The sequence below is a fragment of the Nematostella vectensis genome, chromosome 9, assembly GCF_932526225.1.
Source record: "Nematostella vectensis chromosome 9, jaNemVect1.1, whole genome shotgun sequence".
NCBI lineage: Eukaryota > Metazoa > Cnidaria > Anthozoa > Actiniaria > Edwardsiidae > Nematostella > Nematostella vectensis.
In genome coordinates this window covers 8,108,308-8,131,268 of record NC_064042.1, presented here as the reverse complement: position 1 = coordinate 8,131,268, position 22,961 = coordinate 8,108,308, and the positions used below count along the sequence as shown (strand labels likewise).

General features: G+C 40.5%; 3 protein-coding genes across 4 annotated transcripts in view; 2 read left to right on the top strand and 1 right to left on the bottom strand.

Moving 5' to 3' along the window:
- The window catches only part of LOC5515464 (tolloid-like protein 1), a 28,386-nt gene extending 20,327 nt beyond the window's left edge, over positions 1-8,059 (top strand). Inside the window, exons 10-13 of the mRNA XM_032385053.2 lie at positions 857-979; positions 2,242-2,361; positions 3,892-4,196; positions 6,335-8,059. Coding sequence (XP_032240944.2) covers positions 857-979; positions 2,242-2,361; positions 3,892-4,196; positions 6,335-6,742 — 956 coding nt within the window. The 3' untranslated portion in view covers positions 6,743-8,059. The remainder of the gene's footprint in view (positions 1-856; positions 980-2,241; positions 2,362-3,891; positions 4,197-6,334) is intronic.
- A 712-nt stretch (positions 8,060-8,771) lies between these two features.
- LOC5515466 (phosphatidylinositol 3,4,5-trisphosphate 5-phosphatase 2A) overlaps positions 8,772-22,961 on the bottom strand; it is a 34,657-nt gene continuing 20,467 nt past the window's right edge. The window contains exons 29-35 of one of the 2 annotated variants that reach the window (XM_048731996.1): positions 21,138-21,199; positions 19,741-19,770; positions 19,378-19,443; positions 11,941-11,977; positions 10,950-11,082; positions 10,389-10,550; positions 8,772-9,789 (exon numbers count right to left, since the gene is read on the bottom strand). In XM_048731996.1, the coding sequence (XP_048587953.1) occupies positions 9,745-9,789; positions 10,389-10,550; positions 10,950-11,082; positions 11,941-11,977; positions 19,378-19,443; positions 19,741-19,770; positions 21,138-21,199 (535 nt within the window). In that variant the 3' untranslated portion in view covers positions 8,772-9,744. Of the gene's footprint in view, positions 9,790-10,388; positions 10,551-10,949; positions 11,083-11,940; positions 11,978-12,546; positions 18,473-19,377; positions 19,444-19,740; positions 19,771-21,137; positions 21,200-22,961 lie in introns of those variants that run through there. The other variant, XM_048731997.1, reaches the window with a different exon arrangement.
- LOC5515465 (neuromedin-U receptor 2) lies at positions 15,954-19,167 on the top strand. Its single transcript, XM_001635485.3, has 2 exons — positions 15,954-16,563; positions 17,201-19,167. The coding sequence occupies exons 1-2, from the start codon at positions 15,954-15,956 to the stop codon at positions 17,746-17,748; spliced, it is 1,158 nt and encodes a 385-aa protein (XP_001635535.2). The 3' UTR covers positions 17,749-19,167.

The window sequence follows — 22,961 nt, the reverse complement described above, 5'->3', positions numbered from 1 at the left end:
ACGTCTATTCAGAACCAAAAGTGGACCTTCGGCCGTTGGGGAGGGGTGCGTTCGCATCCCCTGCACCCCGCTGGGTACGGGCCTAGTAGGCTTTATTGGTTTGTATTAACGTTCTGAATTTATTGACTTCACTTTTTTATATAAGAGCGTCTAATTTTCGGTTTAGGTTAGGCAATTCCTTTTTTGTAGCATTTAAAGGCTAGAAATGTTCTAAAGGGTGTTTTTAAATTTCCATTGTATAAAATCTATCAAAACGCGGGTATAGTAGTAACGACCTAGTAGCCACTCAGAGCTCGCGTATAATCAATACGTCCTAGTAGCCAATCAAAGTACGCGTAAAGATGTTAGGTTTTGGTAGCCAATCAGAGTGCGTGTACAGTCAATATGACATAATGGCCAATCAAAGTGCGCGTAAAGACGCTAGGATCTTGAAGCCAATCAGAGTGCCTGTTTAGTCGGTACGACCTAGTAGCCAATCATAGTGCCCGTACAGTCGTGCTATTGAAGTCTTATATTTGAGTATTCTTGGAAACTCAAAACGCTTTATGCCTGGTTTCCATAGAGTCGTAACAGTCGTCTAGGTTTTGCCCCCCCCCCCCCCCCCCCCCCGAGGTGAACACACGACTCGCGTACGACCGACACGACCCTAAAGTTTGTTGGTTTCCAGCTGTAAGGGTCGCGAGGATTTTTTTTTGCACACGACTGTTACAAACCTTTCGACTGTTTCGCGACCATATGGAAACCAGGCTTTAGCGAGAAATTTTCTTCCTGTTTCTTACTTTGTGCAACAAAATGTCTCGGGCAAGTTACTGATGAATTAGGAAAAGTTCTTGTAACATGACTTTTGCGCATTCAGATATCGACGAGTGTGAACGGGATAATGGCGGCTGCTCACACAACTGCACCAACACTTACGGGGATTACTTTTGTTCCTGCCCACAAGGATATTACCTGGACAAAGATCAAAGAACATGTAAAGGTGCGTATCTGGGATAGGGAGAACATGTAAAGGTGCGTGTCTGGGATAGGGACAACATGTAAAAGTGCGTGTCTGGAATAGAGAGAACATGTAAAGGTGCGTGTCTAGAATAGATAGAACATGTAAAGGTGCGTGTCTGGAATAGGGAGAACATGTAAAGGTGCGTGTCTGGAATAGGGAGAACATGTAAAGGTGCGTGTCTGGAATAGAGAGAACATGTAAAGGTGCGTGTCTGGAATAGAGAGAACATGTAAAGGTGCGTGTCTGGAATAGATAGAACATGTAAAGGTGCGTGTCTGGAATAGGGAGAACATGTAAAGGTGCGTGTCTGGAATAGGGAGAACATGTAAAGGTGCGTGTCTGGAATAGAGAGAACATGTAAAGGTGCGTGTCTGGAAAGGGAGAACATGTAAAGGTGCGTGTCTGGGATAGGGAGAACATGTAAAGGTGCGTGTCTGGAATAGGGAAAACATGTAAAGGTGCGTGTCTGGAATAGAGAGAACATGTAAAGGTTTGTGTTTGGAATAGAGAGAACATGTAAAGGTGCGTGTCTGGAAAGGGAGAACATGTAAAGGTGCGTGTCTGGAATAGGGAGAACATGTAAAGGTGCGTGTCTGGAATAGGGAGACCATGTAAAAATGCGTGTCTGGAATAGGGAGAACATGTAAAGGTGCGTGTCTGGAATAGATAGAACATGTAAAGGTGCGTGTCTGGAATAGGGAGAACATGTAAAGGTGCGTGTCTGGAATAGGGAGAACATGTAATGGTGCGTGTCTGGAATAGAGAGAACATGTAAAGGTGCGTGTCTGGAAAGGGAGAACATGTAAAGGTGCGTGTCTGGGATAGGGAGAACATGTAAAGGTGCGTGTCTGGAATAGGGAAAACATGTAAAGGTGCGTGTCTGGAATAGAGAGAACATGTAAAGGTGCGTGTCTGGAATAGGGAGAACATGTAAAGGTGCGTGTCTGGAATAGGGAGACCATGTAAAAATGCGTGTCTGGAATAGGGAGAACATGTAAAGGTGCGTGTCTGGGATAGGGAGAACATGTGAAAGTGCGTGTCTGGAATAGGGAGGACATGTAAAGGTGCGTGTCTGGAAAAGGGAGAACATGTAAATTTGCGTTTCTGGAATAGGGAGAACATGTGAAAGTGCGTGTCTGGAAAAGGGGGAACATGTAAATTTGCGTTTCTGGAATAGGGAGAACATGGGCAGTTTAGGTTGTTAGAGGAGCTAGCAGGTTAATTCCATCGCTCTTTTTCAGATTCGGACGAGTGCAGGCTATCCATTTGCTCTCACACTTGTATCAATACCCCCGGAAGTTACCGATGCGAGTGCAAATATGGCTACTTGCTAGACACCAACGAAAGAAGCTGCATTCTTGGTAAGTTACCGATGCGAGTGCAAATACTTGACACCAATGAAAGAAGTTGTTATCTTTGTAAGTTACGGATACGAGTGCAAATACTTACTTGACACCAATGAAAGAAGTTGTTTTCTTTGTAAGTTACGGATACGAGTGCAAATACTTACTTGACACCAATGAAAGAAGTTGTTTTCTTTGTAAGTTACGGATACGAGTGCAAATACTTGACACCAATGAAAGAAGTTGTTTTCTTTGTAAGTTACGGATACGAGTGCAAATACTTGACACCAATGAAAGAAGTTGTTTTCTTTGTAAGTTACTGATACGAGTGCAAATACTTACTTGACACCAATGAAAGAAGTTGTTTTCTTTGTAAGTTACGGATACGAGTGCAAATACTTACTTGACACCAATGAAAGAAGTTGTTTTCTTTGTAAGTTACGGATACGAGTGCAAATACTTGACACCAATGAAAGAAGTTGTTTTCTTTGTAAGTTACGGATACGAGTGCAAATACTTGACACCAATGAAAGAAGTTGTTTTCTTTGTAAGTTACGGATACGAGTGCAAATACTTACTTGACACCAATGAAAGAAGTTGTTTTCTTTGTAAGTTACGGATACGAGTGCAAATACTTGACACCAATGAAAGAAGTTGTTTTCTTTGTAAGTTACCGATGCGAGTGCAAATACTTGACACCAATGAAAGAAGTTGTTTTCTTTGTAAGTTACGGATACGAGTGCAAATACTTGACACCAATGAAAGAAGTTGTTTTCTTTGTAAATTACGGATACGAGTGCAAATACTTACTTGACACCGATGAAAGGAGTTGTTTTCTTTGTAAGTTACGGATACGAGTGCAAATACTTACTTGACACCAATGAAATAAGTTGTTTTCTTTGTAAGTTACGGATACGAGTGCAAATACTTACTTGACACCAATGAAATAAGTTGTTTTCTTTGTAAGTTACGGATACGAGTGCAAATACTTACTTGACACCAATGAAAGAAGTTGTTTTCTTTGTAAGTTACGGATACGAGTGCAAATACTTACTTGACACCAATGAAAGAAGTTGTTTTCTTTGTAAGTTACCGATGCGAGTCAAATACGGCTACTTTTTTGACACCAATATAAAGAGTTGTATTCTTGGTAAGTTTTTTTTTCTAGGACATACATTTTCTGTAGGTATATGATTTTAAAGTATGTCAACAATTGTTTTTTTTTAAATAAACTATGCCAACAACTTGAACGACAACAATAAGAGACGCGGGCTGTTTATCGTCGACAAATAAAATTTTAGTGTGAAAAATATTTTTTTGTAATAATAAATAAATCATGTAAAATCAAATGTAATTTTTTAACCGTGTTTTTACCTTCAATGTTCTTTAACATATGAGCGCTAAAATTCTATCAATGTAAAAATGTATGGGTTACTTAGGTTTAATTTCATAGTAGAAAAGAAGATTCATAGCACAAAAAGCGCAGTTTCTATTTTCATTAAAAAATACACAAACCTTCTTTAACGTAAGCACGTTCCTGGTTTACAGCTATCCCAATGTGCACCGGGACTCTAACATCACCCGTGGGTAGATTCAAGTCCCCCGCGATCCCGACATGGTACCGAGGCTTGGTGGAGTGCGAGTGGGTCATCCGGGTACGCGAGCTGTATACCATCGGGGCGTACATGTCCCTGTCCTGGTCACGTGATCAAGACTGTCGTAATTACCTGCGCGTGGCCTGGGACGAGGGTGTCATTAAAGAGTCGCTGCAGTTTTGTGGCCGTGAGGATATTGAGGGACTGGGTCTGCTTCACTTCAAGGCTCATGAGATCAGGGTGCATTACTCTGTCCAGGTATGTGGCTGAATCGAATCGCAGGTACACTATACACCTATTCAGTGCGCCAATAGAGGGACCATAATTCTAGAGAAGAAAAATCTTCGCCTGTAGAGAAGGCAGGCTTGACAGGGGGTTCAACGAGCTCTGAAAATAGTTCTAGTTCCATGTCAAGCTTCGCTCTGAAGATCGTATTCACAGACATTCTCGTGATTAGAGTAGAATGCTAGCGTGTAAAAAAGTAGCGGGAGTTTAGCGCGCTACATTTGAATTTGAAAGGAACTTTCAACGTGAGAGCTTCGATTGTTTGGACGAGCTAGGCAAGTCATAGCAGTCCATGGTAGTCAATGGCAAGTCATGGCAGTCTATGGTAGTCAATGGCAAGTCATAGCAGTCCATGGTAGACAATGGCAAGTCATGGCAGTCCATGGTAGTCAATGGCAAGTCATGGCAGTATATGGTAGTCAGGCAAGTCATGGCAGTCCATGGTAGTCAATGGCAAGTCATGGCAGTCTATGGTAGTCAATGGCAAGTCGTATCAGTACATGGTAGTCAGGCAAGTCATTGCAGTCCATGGTAGTCAATGGCAAGTCATGGCAGTCCATGGTAGTCGATGGATAGTCATGGCAGTCCATTGTAGTCAATGGATAGTCATGGCAGTCTATGGTAGTCAATGGCAAGTCATATCAGTACATGGTAGTCAGGCAAGTCATTGCAGTCCATGGTAGTCAATGGCAAGTGATGGCAGTCCATGGTAGTCAATGGCAAGTCATGGCAGTCCATGGTAGTCAATGGCAAGTCATGGCAGTCCATGGTAGTCCATGGCAAGTCATGGCAGTCCATGGTAGTCCATGGCAAGTCATGGCAGTCCATGGTAGTCAATGGCAAGTCATGGCAGTCCATGGTAGTCAATGGCAAGTCATGGCAGCCCATGGTAGTCAATGGCAAGTCATGGCAGCCCATGGTAGTCAATGGCAAGTCATGGCAGTCCATGGTAGTCAGGCAAGTCATGGCAGTCCATGGTAGTCAATGGCAAGTCATGGCAGCCCATGGCAGTCAATGGCAAGTCATGGCAGTCAATGGCTAGTCATGGCAGTCCATGGTAGTCAATGGCAAGTCATGGCAGTCCATGGTGTAGTCAATGGCAAGTCATGGCAGTCCATGGTAGTCAGGCAAGTCATGGCAGTCCATGGTAGTCAATGGCAAGTCATGGCAGTCCATGGTAGTCAATGGCAAGTCATGGTAGTCACTGGCAAGTCATGACAGTACATGGCAGTCAATGGCAAGTCATGGCAGTCCATGGCAGTCAATGGCAAGTCATGGCAGTCCATGGTAGTCAATGACTGCCATTGAGTAATATAGCAGTCCATGGTAGTCAATGGCAAGTCATGGTAGTCAATGGCAAGTCATGGCAGTCCATGGTAGTCAATGGCAAGTCATGGCAGTCCATGGTAGTCAATGGCAAGTCATGGCAGTCCATGGTAGTCAATGGCAAGTCATGGCAGTCCATGGTAGTCAATGGCAAGTCATGGCAGTCCATGGTAGTCAATGGCAAGTCATGGCAGTCCATGGTAGTCAATGGCAAGTCATGGCAGTCCATGGTAGTCAATGGCAAGTCATGGTAGTCAGGCAAGTCATGGCAGTCCATGGCAGTCAATAGGGGACTTGCGCTAAGAGATCACGTGACTGTTCGGGTGGCAAACTACCGCGCTTTCAGGCTTTTAGCGGCAAAATAACAGCAACAAAAAGTAACGTATTTTAGCGCTTACGAAAAAGGCCGGGTTTTTTTTTTTCAGAAAGGGTTTAGTTTCATCTAATGATTTTAAACATTCGTCGTTCTCTGGTGTGACGGGCGCAGTCATTTCTGTTATTATTTTGCTTTTAATTTGTCATCCAAAAAGGTAACGTGATCTCTTAGCTCAAGACCCCTACTGCAAGTTATCGCAGTCCATGGTAGCCAATGGCAAGTCATGGCTGGCTGCCATCTTGTAGAATTGGCACAGACCCTAACGTTTTAGAACATCACATGTTTCCCGCACGATAATCCCATGCTCTTTAGACCATTTTGAAAAACGACCGCCATTGATTGATATTATTCGTTTGAACTTGCCTATAAGCTTACGACTGAACAGACGTTTACATCTAACTTGTCCTAGGCGCCTTATCCCGAGGGGTTCACGTTTCGATACCACATGAGGCCCAAGAGAGAAGACCTCTGTGGCGGTATCCTGTATGGGCCCAAAGGCATCATTCAGTCCCCCAACTACCCGTCTTCTTATCCGAGCCGCGTGGGATGCCTGTGGCAAATCCTCAGCCCGAAAGGAAAGCACGTGAAGCTGACATTTGAGACCTTTGAGCTCGAGAGCGAAGCACATTGCCAATATGATTACGTAGATATCCGCGCAAAATATCAAATCTCCGATAAGCTGCGGCCTGTTGGCCGGTTCTGTGGTAATGCAAGACCCCCTGCAATGGAACCCAAAGAAGACGAAATATGGATCAACTTCCAGTCAGACAGCACAGTCCAACGAAAGGGTTTCCGTGCTCAGTACACATTTGTTTAAGCCATTATTATATATTAGCATGTACATATCCGCTATAAATAATCCATCGCTCTCTAAGGCGACAGCCGCAGCAATTTCTGTGTTTATTTGGCTCGAGTTTGCCACTAAAAGAAAACGCAGTGGCTATATGCCCGACAGTCGGGAAAGGTCCTTGATGGACTAAATGCCCAAAAGTTCCTAACTTATTCAAATATAACCCAGCAAATTGTCGATCTAGTGAGTTCAAAGTATTCTATATTTGTTGAGAAAGGGCAGGCAATCTGAGTTGAGCTTTGTTGTCTATGTTGAATGTTTTCTGTTGTCTCTTTACACTATAAATACGTAATTTTAGTGGCCATTTTCGACAATATGCTGCTAAATGGCGACAGCTCTCGATTTGCTAAAATATTACGGTGAATTTTCAACCTTGCGAGTTTAAAGTATTCTATATTTGTTTAGAAAGGGCAAGCCAATCTAAATTGAGCTTTTTGTTGCTTTTTGTTTTTTCTTGCTTGTAAACACTATAAACCTTTTCCGACTGTTGTTGTAGAATTGTAGCAGATAAAATGCAAGGGTCATTAAAATAGTGATGGTGTTGGACATTTATCTGTCGGCCGTTGCTAGGCAAACTTCAAGACTGTATAAATCTGCCAAACATTGGTGAAATGGAATGAATTTAGCCATGGCATCATTGTTTATGAATCTCCAAATTTTGATGACGTCATCAGGCGATATGACGTTACAACAGAAAAATTATATAATCTTAGCTGTTAAAGCATCTGCAATGATAAATGAAGCTTAATGGCATTATCCGGGAGGGTGCCTAAAAGTTACGTATGCCTTTTCGATTCTTCCAAATAATAAAATTTTCGCACAATTATATATATTTTTTTAATAATTTCTTTAATTTTCAATATATTGGGAAATTGCTGTTATTACGTTTTTCTCGCCAGTCTCGGGCGTTTGTTTTCGAAGCTAAAAAAGTCGCGCGCGCGTAAATAGTTTTCCCGCCAATTTATTTTCCCGCCTGGAAGTGTGAATTTCCCGGATGATCGCCTACGCGCCTAACAACCGAATCGCCAAGTAACGAGAAGCTCAATTTAGAATCGCTTGCTTTTTCTAAACATATATAGGATAATTTGAACTCACAAGGCTGACAATTTACTGGCTTATTTGCACAGTCAATTTTAACATTTGTTGTTCACTGATGTAAATAGTGATCTTGATTTTGGTATAGTGATGTGGTTTATTTCCCACTGCTACCATATTAAAGGTTATTATTAGGTTATTCTTATTATTTGTGGTATTTGTATTTGAGTAAATTATTCGTTCTGGTTAGAAATTGCTTTTTGATTTATACGAAAAGGTTTTACATTTTAATTCAGAGCCCCAACCGGGGTTAATTTCATCCGGCACCGCTCTTTCTCAAACAATTTGATATTTATTTCCTCTTTTTTTACCAAGAAATCTATAGAGAAAAAAAAACGATGCTGGACGGACATCCATGTTTAAAAATGCCCGGTTTCCCAAATTTTTAACTTTGCGAGAAACCATTTTTAAATTATGCAATTTTGAAATACCGATGCACTTAATTTGATTAAACTTGTATGCAATTCAAATCTATGCGTGATAAAGGCTTATTTCACTACCGTGTTTGAAATGGAGGTTTTTAGCTAGGGATAAAAAGTTAGTTGTCTGAGACAATGTTTCTTTCATGAGACATAAATTTTGATGACTTCGTCGCACACGTCGTTGCACTCCTTGACACATACATGTCATCTTCTTATTTTGCTTTTTAGTATCCTTTCGCAGTGCATGTTTGCAAGGCTGCTCCGACATGTCTGTCCGACGATTTTTTTTTTATCACGGGATATGAATACTTTTGATGACGCGATCGATGACGTCACACATCACGTGACCAGCTCGCTTACGCCTACATGGTATTGTATCAAGTTTCGTTGTCGACAAAGGGACACCATTTCACATTTTTCCAGGTATGTTTCTCTGCTCACGCAGCGCTCGCGTCAAAGCTCCGCTAAAACACTTTTCGTCACTTTTAATGTATTTATTAAAGTTTTTATACAATTTTGTTACAAGTATATGCTATTATTGAGAACACGTGTACTTTTATACCAATTCTAGAAACAAAAGTTAAAGACCAAGTTAATTGTTGAATTTTCCATTGAAAGTGAAGATAATCTTTCTCCCAGATTCTTATAAAAATATATTGTATATTTCGCAAATTTCCTTGAAAAATATTTTTTTATTTTGGTATATCACAGATTCATAAAAATAATAGTAGAAAAATATAGTGGATTTCATACCAGTTTTGTGTAAAACGACACTTATTGCACTAATTTGTTACATCTATTTCCACAAAAACGTGAAGAACTTTGGAACTTTGAATACAGAACCATAAATACTACAAACTTTCATGCATGTAATTGCTGGATATAAAAATATGGCTGTGTCTTCTCCTCTTTATAATAATAATTGACTATACTTTTTTATATACTTGTTGAATTCAGGTACAAACTATCGTTCCTAGAAGACAACACTCGGCTGGCTAGCAGGGTGTTATCCAAAAGTATTTCCCGGGAGTAACATTTTGTTGCAGTTAGTGATTGGTCGAATTATAGAATGCCTATGATACGTGGCTGTATAATAACCTGTAACCTCAAATGTGATCTCAAACCTAATGAGTGAAAAAGATTATTTTTAAGAGCTCAACCAAGGGTAAAAAACCCCGACTCCTTTGAAAGATTCGAGATTATTTTTTTCTTTTTACAGTTGGGGATGGCACTATATGATGAACACGAGCGACACGGGTAACCGGTTCAGGAAGAAATTCAAACTCCTTTTTCGCATTCTAGTATGAGCTACTCTACTTTTCTAAAATTCTGAGCGGGTTTCGCTAATTAAGTCGTTAATTGCCTTTGATAATGCAAAGAAAACATCTTTTGAGGATCCTCTTTAAAACACACCTTGTTCGCATCATCTTGACATTTCTCTGTACAATTTTATCAATCCGGCATCCCTTGAACAAACGTCAGAATTGCAGAAACAAACTAAAAGAGAAGGCAAAACATGAAATGAAAATGAGCGTATCATTTTCAAAGTGGTAGGTTATCGCAGAGTTTAGGTCCAGCACATTGCCCTCTTTCTCAACTTGCAAAGCCTTGTTGTTAAAATGTCAAGAACTGCTTTGACAGCCGAAATTGTATGGAGTTGAATTATCAGATTGAGGAACTACTCTAGAAGTTGATCGACACTCAAGGGGCGAAGAGGGTCGACCTTCAAGGGGGTCAACCTCCAAGGATTGGAGGGTAGTCGAACTCCATGGGGTGAAGGGGGGTCGACATCCATGGATTTGAGGGAAGTCGACCTCCAAGAGGTGGAGGGGAGCCGAACTCCAAGGACTGGAGGGGAGTTAACACTAAGGGGTGGAGGGGGTCTACCTCCAAGGATTAAAGGGGAGTCAACCTCCAAGAGGTTGAGGGGAACCAAACTCCAAGGACTAGAGAGGAGTCGAACTCCAAAGGGTGGAGGGGGTCGACCACCAAGGGGTGGAAGGAGATCGAAGGGGTGGAGAGAAAAACCTGTAAGGTGTGCAGGGGGGTCTATCTCCAAGGAATGGGAGATAGAAGTTTGCTTTTGCTCGCTCTACCTTTGAATGTTCATGAGCAGGAATTCTCGTGTTGATCAAGTCCTCGTCAGTAATCTCCTTCAGGAAGCTGATCTGGTCATAACCGTTATCCTGCAAGACGTCAAGGTAGTGGTGGTAGCCGATTCGCTTGAGAAGTTCTTCAACGCTCTTTGGCTTGAAGCGCTGTAAAGATGAAGTCCAGAATAAATAAAAAAAGTCTTCGAGATTCTTTAGCATGATACTCCGTAAATAAAAAATACATTGGATACTTGATATGACGATAGCAAGGAACCGAAATTGCATCGTTATACAGGAATATCTTTAAATCGAGTTAATTTTCAACACTACCTGGCTTTGAACGTTGTAAGGTGAAGCTTCCAATATAGAGAAAAAATAGCAACCCATGAATAAAAATATGAAGTGCAGTAGTGTTCCCTTGATCAAGCGCATGTTCTTTACATGGCGACACTAAATAAATACAAAGGTTCCTACAAGCCTTGCTACTTTGAGAGTAATATTTCTGTCTCCAGTAAGCGATGGTAGGGGTGCCTGCAGATTCGCTAGATATGGGGAAAATCCTACCTTGGCTGGGAGGGGTGGTGGTTTAGTGTCGCTCGGCCTAGGTACGGGTGTTGGTGCCATGGTTGGGACCGGTAAAGGGGCTGGTTCTCGGTCTCGAATGGAACATGACGGTGTCGACAAAGGGGGCTTTAGGCTGGATATAAAGGAACACAACTAAAATATAAATCTGCGCTAAAGACATGTCAACCCTAACGGGCACTCGTAAGCAGCAGACAGCCCTACTAGGGAACCCCCTAGCACCCCCTTTTGCTATTAAATGTCTTTTTTTCTTGAAAGAGCGCCATTAATTGACCTTTAATTCAAACTCTCGCTGACTAGAATTGTCGTTTGTTTCCCTTCAGACTTCTAGTTGACAGGATTCTAATGTTATAAAAGTATAGCTGGCAAAATTTATGAAATACCACACAATTTTGTTTCGTTTTGTCAATGTCTTGTTTTTTAGGTGTGAAGTTATTTTGTAGAACATGTGGTAGGATATTCTGAAGTTATTCCTATATCTGACAAAGATGTTCTCTGTAAACAATACATTAATCTTCTTTGGTGTCCACCATTGAACGGACGTTCTACTCACTGGCATTTATAATACGCTACAAAATTCTACTCTTTGTTTACCACAGCATTAATGGTAACTCTCCCTCCTATCTGAAGACCCATTCCAACTGCAGCCGTTCGTCCTATAATCTTAGATCTAATACAGCAAATCTCCTGGTAGTTACGAAAACAAAATGCAAGACTCTAGGGGACAGGGCGTTTGCTCATGCCGGTCCAGAACTTAGGAAGCAATAGAGAAATAAGAGGACTAACTCCATTTAAACAGGCTATAAAGACACATTTGTACCGCCGAGCCTACAATGTATAAAGTAGTCTTAATATATTCATATAGTTTCAGCGCTTTTTAAATAAAGGTTTTATTTTATTTTCACTTTCCGAGGGTGTTTGTTGGCTTAGCATGGGGGACAAGGACAGAAAGGGAGTCACAATAACCACTAACCTTTCAGAGGAGACTTCAGAACTCTTACGCTGTTCGGCTGAAACAGTAAAACATCTGTTTTCATATAATACAACATTGGAAGGTTTACATTCGACTCGCCACCAGCCACCACAAAGGTGCTGCTTATACAAGCGAAACTCGGTGCGTGACTCGGTATGGGAGTGTTCACTAAATACACCGAGGGGGGGGGGGGGGAAGATTTCTTCTTAAGTCTCTTAAAAATACGCTTTTCTTCTTCTCAGAGTTGATGATCCAGTCAAGTTCATCAATATTTCAGAGTCTAACAAAGAGACTAATCTAGCTTTTTACCTTCGTAGCGATTTTGGAATGATCAGAGATGAAAAAAAAAAAAAAAAAGGCTGCCCAAGGGGTGGGGGGTTGAATTCAAGTCAGCAGGGTTTTTTCCTCTCATGATGAAAAGGCGGTAATTCTTTAAGGTATACTTCTTATTTTTTGCACGTGAAATCATGTTAAATAGTGCAGGGATTTTTTCAATCAGTTGTTTGCTTTTCAAATCCCCCCCCCCCCTCAAAAGTCAAATGGTCCCCCCCTAAGGACGCCTGTGAAGGAATATACATTTGTATATATTTGTTTTTGTTAAGAATATTTTTCTGTAAAAAAGGGATAATGTCCAACGTAAAAAAATTGTATGCATATCGTTTTGGGGATTTGCATGCTCCACCACTGTTTAGAAGATTATTTTAATTTGTTCATGTTATTCTGATCATAAACTGTATCTGTAAATCCAACTGTTATTTACTGGAAGTATCTATATTATGGTTTATAAAGACAGTTTAGAGTATATATTATTATATTTATTAAGGCAGTATAAAGCAGTATTAAATACATTTGTCATTAGGCTTAATATTTAATATGTATTTGTGCTACAAACTAGATCACATCAGTAAAATATTAAAGCTGAAAAGTATGGCTCCTAAAACATTCAGAGCCGCCACTTTAGAGGACCGTTTTTTTTCGGTGCCCCCCTTTTGGTGGCTAAAAATTTTCGGAGCCCCCACTAATATCTCCCCCCCCCCCCCCTCGGTCGGTGTATTTAATAAACACTCCCTAACAGGTTAATGTATAAATGTATGAATAGGCTAAATTATGTTCGGTGGACATGCACTTCTGAAGTTATTAAACATGATCTAATCTAATTTTTGAATATTGGTCCTGAACTTATTTCAATCGTAATAGCACACAAGACGTTCTTTTGCTAAAACGGAAGATCTGTTTCACCACGCCACGTTTCACCACGCGCAAATCAGTCAACCCAGGGAATAAAAGCAATAAAAGCAAAGTGTATTTCAAGATAATATCCATACCCCCCCCATTGAAGGGGGTGGAGGTATGACCCCCAACCCTCTTGAATTTTCAAACCCCTGGAAAAAATTAAATTCCTGGGCGTTTGAACCCCCCGGAATTTCCAATCCCTTTAATAGGGGGAGGGGGGTGTATGGATATTTTCTGGAACTACACAATCCACGTACCGAAACCAGTCTAGAGGTTCTAGGAGCTCAAACATAACCAGCGCCCTAAAATTTTAAGCTTACATAATATGAGATCTAATCTAACAAATAATGCAAAAACGCTTTCCGCTTCTTTTTCTCGTAAATAGGCGATGAGTTGATCTCTTATTAAAGAGGCAGTTTCATGGTAAAAGCTTTGCAATAGCTCTCCGGCCCGGACACATTCAGTCGAATTATAATACTGACTTATGGGCCTTTGGTACATGTGGGAGACATAAATTCAAAGGAGATGACCACAAACTGTCAATAAACATAGTTTTCAATATAATATTGCATATTATTTTAACAAGGCGTTGACAACTTAAAGTTCAACCGTTTGTAGACAATAAAAAGGGTGTTCGGAATTTAGGTTATTATGCGACCATGGTTGCTACGCTGACGCGCCCTCTCGCAATTTAGGCGGGAAAAAATCGTTTCCGGTTTGAAAATGGCGGGCTTTTCAAGGCGCGCGCGCGTTTGTTTACAAACTTTTCGCCGGTCAAAAATGTTTCCTTTTTTCCCCTTTTGCAAAAAGATGTATCTTTTTTTATTGCTAATGACCTAATGACGTCATCAATATGTAGCCCGATGAGTCACTAGTCCACTTGACCAATTTCAGCAGTAAAACTCTTTTTCTAAGAAATCTACGGTAATTTAAAATTTCCCTAGCAACCTAACTTCCGAACACCATTAATAAAACGATAACATTAACTTATCAAAAACAACATTCCCAGCAAAATTTTCAAACGTTTCTGTGACAACCAGGATGTTAATATTAAATGGCAAAGTAAAGTGGTAATTAACATCGGCAGACAACACTATGCAGGGAGGATGATGAGTTGTTGTATTCGAACACCTGTGTACAAAGATAGCAACCCTCTGGCAAATTATTGGCAATTTTAACATTGTTTTTTTACCTTCATTCTTGTTATAAACAGGAAATTAATTTATAAATGAAGTAAATTTTTGTTCTCATATAAAAAAATCACATTGAAAAACAGCATTATTCGAAACTGCACTAGACGCAAATTATGGCAAATTATTGGCAATTGTAAGATTGTTTTTTTACCATCATTCTTGTAAAAAAACAGGAAATTAATTTATAAATGAAGTAAATTGTTGTTCTCATATAAAAAAATTCATTGAAAAACAACATGATTCGAAACTGCACTAGACGCGCTAATCAAAATATTTTCTTTAAAAGTCAATCTAACCAAAAAAATAGAAAAAAAGAATTAAAACGAATATAAATGACATCCTGATTAAACTATATTATTCCAATCTTTATTACTTTTGACCGATTTTATTTAAATTTTGTTAAAAGCTAAGTGTGTATGAAAGGTGCAGGTGTGACAGTGACAGTAAGTTACTTTTTCAGTTACTTTAAGTTCTTTAATAAAGGTAAACTGTAGCTGAATCAATAAAAAAATCGGATCCAAATAGCATTATATTGGTAAGAGGTAGACATAGCAAATAAAGCTGAGAATCGCCCAAAATAGATGGTTTTAAACTAGCTTTGCAATTGGGTAAATACTCCTGGCTTTAGAAAAAAAAAGGAATCTTAAAACTGTCTCATCTTTTAAAAAAAATCTATCACCGATTTAATGATGTTCCCCATGATAATCCTTGTTAATTTTCCCTTTCTCGAAATACATGTCAATTATTTTTCACCACAAATATTGAATCCAGCTTTACCATTAATTATATCGAAAATAAAATACACAGTGGGTAGATACCAAATTTATCCTGAGTCTTGTTGACTTTCGAGCACGCTTAAGATGTTTTAGCGACTTATGGTGTTTTTTATTAACACATCTATAAGGGTTGTTTGATTACATCAAGTCCTTGAAACAGGATGAAGACTTCGGGATTAAAAAAATAATAATAAAGTAATTAGTAAGAAGGTATTTTTATAAATTTCTTTTCAAATGCAAATAACAGAGTGACATTCGATGTGTTTGTCAGGTTGGATGTTAGATACAAGAGAAAAACGGTTTAGCCTTTTATATGAAATGTTTATTTGAGAAGCTGAGGAAGACATTAGTTCTTTTCAAAATGCCATTTCTATTTTTCCAAACGGTGATTTATGTCGCCGTTGTTTATAATTAGCAAAGAATTGACATCGGTGCGAGATAACGGACTGTTGTCACCAGCTTGACGAAGAATTTTTGCTTTCACTCGAAAGGCAAAGGACTGCTGACAAGATTCACACACTATAAGGTCGATACGTGAGGCAAGAGAAAAGGAAAATCGTTTGAAGTAGTTGCCGAGACGGCTTGATTGCCTAATGAGTTCATTGCTGGTAATCACCATACGTCGGCTGATATGTAAGCAGCTAAAGGCAGAAAAAGACAGAAAACAAATGAAATGTAGTCGTGTGCCAAGCTAATGCAAGTTTTCCATTGGCTTAACACCTCGTGACGAGCTTATCCACAAAGAGAAGAAAGTGTTACATCTAACTTCTTCAGCTGTTTTTTAGTCTCGGTTCCACAGACGCCAACAAAAATGAATGAAACAGTATTGTTCCAGAACGGTACAAACTCAACTTTGGGAGCTTCACCAATGACAAGGTACTACAAAGAGTCACTTGGACTGAAAGTCTTCAAGCTTACACTGCAAATCACCGTCGGCCTAATAGGTGTCATAGGGAACCTCCTGGTTTGTGTTGTGATAGCAAGCCGCTCCAATATGAAAACCAAGATGAATATCCTTCTGTGCAGCCTCGCCGTAGCTGACACTGGTGTTTTGCTTATTAATTTCCCACTCGCTGCTATCCAGGAGCAATTGCCATTACAGTACCCGTTCGGTAGGTGGTTTTGCCTTTACTTGGGCCCTGCAACCGAGATCTTTTTCGGTGCATCAATATGGTCAATCACCATCATAGCGATTGAGAGAAATCGTAATATCGTAAGGCGCAGCAAGTCTGAATGTAAGGGGCTTCCATGCAAGGGAGTTATATGGAAGATTATCTTGCTGTGGTTTGCGTCGTTATTAATTGTGTCTGTTCCGCTCTATCCGATTATGGTTTATCAAGAGTTTCCACAAGTCACTATTTGCTACCCTGAATGGCCAGATTACCGTGAAGGGAACATTTACATGAAAGCCTATACGATAGGTAAGTGGATTATCAGAAATGCGTGTCAGAGATTACAGAGCTTGTTTTATTTTGAGTGCTAGTTTAATCAAATTCACTACAATACAAAACATTTTCAGCCGCCACTTCTATTTCAACCTTTCTAAAACCTTATTCTATACAAATACAATTATATTTCCTATAGTTAATGATAGAACTTTGGGGGAAAAAACAAGTTGCCGGAAATCCAACCTTTTGCTTAAGTTATTTCAACACGAGTTTTTAATCAACACATATTAATTCCAGTTAAATGGATATAAATCAGAGACGAAGGGTAGTTGGTTCGTATAGTCTTTGTTTTTCAGATATATAAATCTTACAAACCATGGAAACGGGAAAGCCAACGTCTTAAAATTCCATTTTCATTAAGTCATAATATTTCATGTGCGTTTCCTAATAAGCTGAGGAATACCTTTGGCAAATATTGTGATGAAGACCTTGACCGAGTTTGATATTAATCTTTGCACAAACAATGTCTCGCCATTCGGGGATAACGACCCATTGACGACCTATTTGAAGACCTTTTCTGGATTTTCATGAAATCAAATTAAATCTAGAGATAATTGTCTCTGTACTTCAGTAGTAAAAAATAAGACGCATTTAAATTTTTCAATTTCAGGTTTAGCGATCTTCTGGTATCTTCTACCACTGGTCATCATTACCTACACTTACATCCAAATTTCACAGCAGCTGCAAAAGAGCACAGCGTTCCACAAAAACATGCATGGCGCCTCCGCAAAAAGTAAACTCATTATCAAGGAAGAGAAACAGCGGCTGAAACAAAACAAGAAAGCTCAGATGATCCTCACTCCTTTAGTAGTTGTCTTCGCCATTTCCATGCTACCTCTTAATGTTTTCCGGCTTGTACAGGCCTTTTACCCTAGTTTTGTATTCTATAAGTTTTACTTGATCCTTCTCAGCGTTTGTGCCGTTTTTGTGATTGCCAACTCGGCTATGGACCCTGTGGTGTATTATATAGCTAGTAGAGAATTTCGCCAGGGTATAAGAAATTTGCTAAGGAGGAAGAAAGCAGAAAGAAGAAAGCACGAGCCCAAAAAATTGCCAACAACCCATTCTTATGCTACACACCCTGATATGAGGATACGAGCAAGAGGAAAAAGAGATGATTCAAGGCTCCAATTGGTCAATAAAGAGACAATCATTTGAGGAGTGACATCTTGAATGCTTGCGAAAAGGGCATGCAGTTTCAATGAGACAGGACTACAGTATAACCTACACACGGACACTTTGCATATCGGGCAAAAAGTCTTGGGTTCTTAAAGTCTTGTATTTTAAGTCTGTGAATAAGTGCCATACGTAATTAGTTTCACACGCTGGAGTCGGAGTCTAACGACTAGCGATTTTCTCACACACAAAAATTGGCTAGTGGGCTGCTAGTTTTAAACTCACGGACAGGCCGAACTCATGCTCTGAAACGATTTAATGATTTATCGACCCGATATCGTTCTTGTTTCGTTCTTGCTACTATATCAAAGTTAAGATTTCACTGATGCGTTTCGCCGCAGAATCTAAACCTACCGCCAGCGTGTTTTTTGTTACTAATGAGCTTTGTGTTTAGAGGGTGAGCCCTAAAGGTCCTTAAGATACCTAACAACCTCGGAGAGCTCAACTCTCACAGCGGTAGTTTAGACCCAACCAATGAAGTGTCAGTCTGAAAGTCATAAATGCTTGATGGGCTGCTATCTTTAATGACCTGTTCCAATGTCCCGCGAACAAGAGCCGTTTAATTCAATGCTGTGCAAAGCGATTTGAGAGATAAGAAGAATAAAAACCAACAGAAGCACAAAATGTGCCAAACTTTCGGATTTTTACTTCAGCCCGTCCTCAGGGTTAGTAAACATGTTGCGTCTTCAGAGAAAAATGGCGAAATCTACGACAAAAAGAGACGATAATTTATTAGTGATAACTGCTATTTTCAGTTGTGATCTTCCATGGGAAAACGTACAGTATGGGTGTGAAATCCTTGCTCACGTAAAGAAATTTCGCGCTTACTGTACGGCATAAATTAACGGATGGAGAATAACTGCATTCAAGGTGGCACTTTCTCTTCAAACTCCGTTTACTTGCACTATTCCGTCCACAAGAATCGAGGATCCGGAGTTAGAAAGTTATTTTTATTTGAATCAAAGCAATCGCTTTATACATCGCACGAACTAGCTAAATCTCAAATTTTTAAAACTCTTGAGTTGCCAACAGAAAATATGTCTCCTCAATGTATCACTAAACTGCGAATGAGAAACACAACTGAAAAGCTCAGGTGGAATGAAAATACTTTAGTAGGGAAATGAATAAACAAGCTTATAATAAATAGCCAGCGTACTAAGATATAGAAATATGGTATGAGTATGTGCCTAAGTATTTGTGAGCATTGTGTGGGTATCCTGTGTGTGGCGCTCCTGCACACTTCCTTATAAAAATTACAGTCAAACCTGCATTTATTCATTATTTCTTTGCCATCATTTTATGCGTGTTGGTATGTGTGTCAACTATGGTTACCTAGCCTCGAATTAGACAGTCTAATTGTAAACGTCGAATAAAAAAGAAACTGTGCAAGTAGCGGTGAAATGGATTGTAACTTTTCGATCAAATTTATAACGCAATCATGAAATAGTAGAATGTAGTATGCTGGCTTCGCTTTAAGGCAGAGGCTAAATGCCCAATGTAAGATGCACCCTTTAAATATCCTCCCGAAACCCTTTCTTGATGATAATTTAATGTTCGTCTTGGCGTTGCATTCCCCCCTACCTCCCCTACCCGAACACTTCCCTGTGCTACCTGGTCTCATCACTGATTTGCGTTTGACGGGTCGCGTTGATCGCACGTCCAATTTGTTAGAATTAACTGCAGAAAGAAAAACAAAGAAACGACATGAATGGTTCGACTACACAAAAAGGCTCTATCTCCCCCCGCCACGAGTTTGCTAGTTCCACGTGCAAAGTCGTATTGAAGGTCCCAGTAACTACTAAATTCAGACATATAACAAAACGCGCATTCGGCAAAATCCTCTTTATTAGTGTATAGTCTGTAATATTGTTTGTATAGAACAGGGGTATGGCCAGTAATTTATACAGCTATCATTAAAATGAAATCTTAGAGATGGTAGGAGATTTCAAAACACGTGTCAGCAAAACTACCTACCGTCATCGTCTCCCTCCACCTTTATAAGACCTACAAGGAAACAGGAACGGAAAAAATTACGGTCAATCGATAACAGGAAATTCCATATAAAACCTGCTGTGCTAGCCCTGGAGGGTGCTCCCACAGACAGAGGAGCAAAGTTGGCTTAATTTCTGATCAGAGCCCGACTTCTCCCTAAAAACGAGGAGAATTCATACTTTGAACATTTAAAAATTCACTTCAAGCCTCATATCTCGAAGACGAATCCATTAGAAAAAAAATACTTTTTGATATGTTGGTTTACATAACATAAGAAACCTCTATGCAAAACTTCAAGCTTACTGAAGTTAACCAGACCTTATTTTGGGAAAACTTGCCATTTTTTTGCTCTGTCGCTCCCACACTTTCACGACAGGGAGGAGCGGGGAAGAGGAGTGAGAATGATACTGGAACCCCAAAAACCCCTTGGAGTTAAGTCAAAACCATAAGCACTAATTCCATAAGTACTAATTTATAATCAAACTCTAAGAATTTCAATGTGCAATCCAATTTCAAAGGTAGATTGCATGATATGTGTTAACCTAATAAAATCTAACACTTCAGGAAAAAGATCCCAAAAGACCTCAAATATTCGGGCCTCACTACAACACCAAAAACGGGCCCCTCGTACCACAAATCTTTTTACACAAAAAAACAAAACCATTTCATCTTTAATCAAAATGTTTGATGTACCCTGCTGGATGTCCTCCCTTCAATATTCAATATACGTAGAGTAGGGTAGGTTAGGGTGGGGTGGTGTAAGGTGGGGTGGGGTGGGGTGGGGTTGGGTAGGGGTTTCGATCTTTTCTGTCCTAGACAGGGAATGTATTAAAACTGTTTGTCCTAAAGAACATCAGGTCTACAGACATTCCGTGGAACCCTTACACCCAAACATATGTTGATTACCCCCCCCCCCCCCCCGCCCCACCCACCCCCTTCCCCGTGGTTGGACATAGGTATTAGCCAACTCAGTGCAACCTGCTTAAGCTGACCGATAACAATAAGAGGGTAAAACATGGAAGTATTAGCCAACTCAGTGCAACCTGCTTAAGCTGACCGATAACAATAAGAGTGTAAAACACCAAACTTACCTTTCGGTTTTCCACCAATCAGAGCTGGTGATATATCCGCAAGCTTAACTTTTGGTTTTCCACCAATCAGAGCTGGTGATATATCCGCAAGCTTAACTTTTGGTTTTCCACCAATCAGAGCTGGTGATATATCCGCAAGCTTACCTTTTGGTTGTCCACCAATCAGAGCTGGTGATATATCCACAAGCTTACCTTTTGGTTTTCCAACAATCAGAGCTGGTGATATATCCGCAAGCTTACCTTTTGGTTTTCCACTAATCAGAGCTGGTGATATACCCGCAAGCTTACCTTTTGGTTTTCCACCAATCAGAGCTGGTGATATATCAGCAAGCTTGATCCTCATTTGACCCCTTTAATTTAAATAGTCGTTAGAACAATAAACAAGTCAACTGACTTATACAAATAAAGGAGAAACAGAGCGATGGTATATTGGAAACGATTTTATAATCATTAAATTAATATCTCTGGAGGCATGACGGAAAAACCTGGAAAACGTGCAATTCCAGATGGAGAGAGAAGACACAATTTCTTCAGTTGCTATAGGTTTCTTGTACTACGGACTGATTTTTAAAACACAAATAACGTGAGGCTGACGTGCACATAAGCAGATTTTGGTTTTTTAAGATTATTTTTCCTTGATCAACACTGCCCTGCGTATCAACTCAGGGAAGAAAAGCCCAAATTTCGATGACACTTTACAAAAAGTCGCACTAATTTAAAAAAAGTCGCACTTGATATTTTGTTTGTTTTTAAGTTTCCAAGAACTCAGGGAAATTCTCCGCCTTATTCGATGTGAAATGGGCTTATTTGAAGAACTTTAGAAGCACACTAGCATACACACATTGGCACCAGTCGGGCCAAGACGGGACGCTAGCACAGTCTATTACCCGTGCAGTTCGGCAACCATGGACAGCTGTTTCGTCCTTATTAGGACTCGTCAGCATGGCATAGCCGGTTTGCCTCAGTTAAACTTCATCGGCAAAAAAACTGCAGGGCGACTTCGACTCGAACGAAGTGCTTCAAACCACAGCTCAGATCCATGCGGGATCTAGAGCTGCGACCGGGCTAGCGTGATGCCAATTGTGCGGATCACGCATGCGACCTTTGCTAGTCTAAAACTCCGTCGGATAGCCAAACTATCCTTGCGAGTATGTATACATAAATGTGAACTTTAGAAGCACACTAGCATACACACATTGGCACCAGTCGGGCCAAGACGGGACGCTAGCACAGTCTATTACCCGTGCAGTTCGGCAACCATGGACAGCTGTTTCGTCCTTATTAGGACTCGTCAGCATGGCATAGCCGGTTTGCCTCAGTTAAACTTCATCGGCAAAAAAACTGCAGGGCGACTTCGACTCGAACGAAGTGCTTCAAACCACAGCTCAGATCCATGCGGGATCTAGAGCTGCGACCGGGCTAGCGTGATGCCAATTGTGCGGATCACGCATGCGACCTTTGCTAGTCTAAAACTCCGTCGGATAGCCAAACTATCCTTGCGAGTATGTATACATAAATGTGAACTTTAGAAGCACACTAGCATACACACATTGGCACCAGTCGGGCGAAGACGGGACGCTAGCACAGTCTATTACCCGTGCAGTTCGGCAACCATGGACAGCTGTTTCGTCCTTATTAGGACTCGTCAGCATGGCATAGCCGGTTTGCCTCAGTTAAACTTCATCGGCAAAAAAACTGCAGGGCGACTTCGACTCGAACAAAGTGCTTCAATCCACAGCTCGGATCCATGCGGGATCTAGAGCTGCGACCGGGCTAGCGTGATGCCAATTGTGCGGGTCACGCATGCGACCTTTGCTAGTCTAATACTCCGTCGGATAGCCAAACTATCCTTGCGAGTATGTATACATAAATGTGAACTTTAGAAGCACACTAGCATACACACATTGGCACCAGTCGGGCCAAGACGGGACGCTAGCACAGTCTATTACCCGTGCAGTTCGGCAACCATGGAGCCAAACTATCCTTGCGAGTATGTATACATAAATGTATACATAGATGTATGTATGTATACATAAATGTGATCTAAGCTGTGGTTTAAAGCACTTCGCTCGAGTCGAAGTCGCCCTGCAGTTTTTTTGCCGATGAAGTTTA

Coding starts and splice junctions, on each gene's coding strand:
- LOC5515465 (XM_001635485.3), top strand. CDS start 15,954: ATGAATGAAACAGTATTGTTCCAGAACGGTACAAACTCAACTTTGGGA. Junction 16,564..17,200: donor CATGAAAGCCTATACGATAG/GTAAGTGGATTA, acceptor TTTCAATTTCAG/GTTTAGCGATCTTCTGGTAT.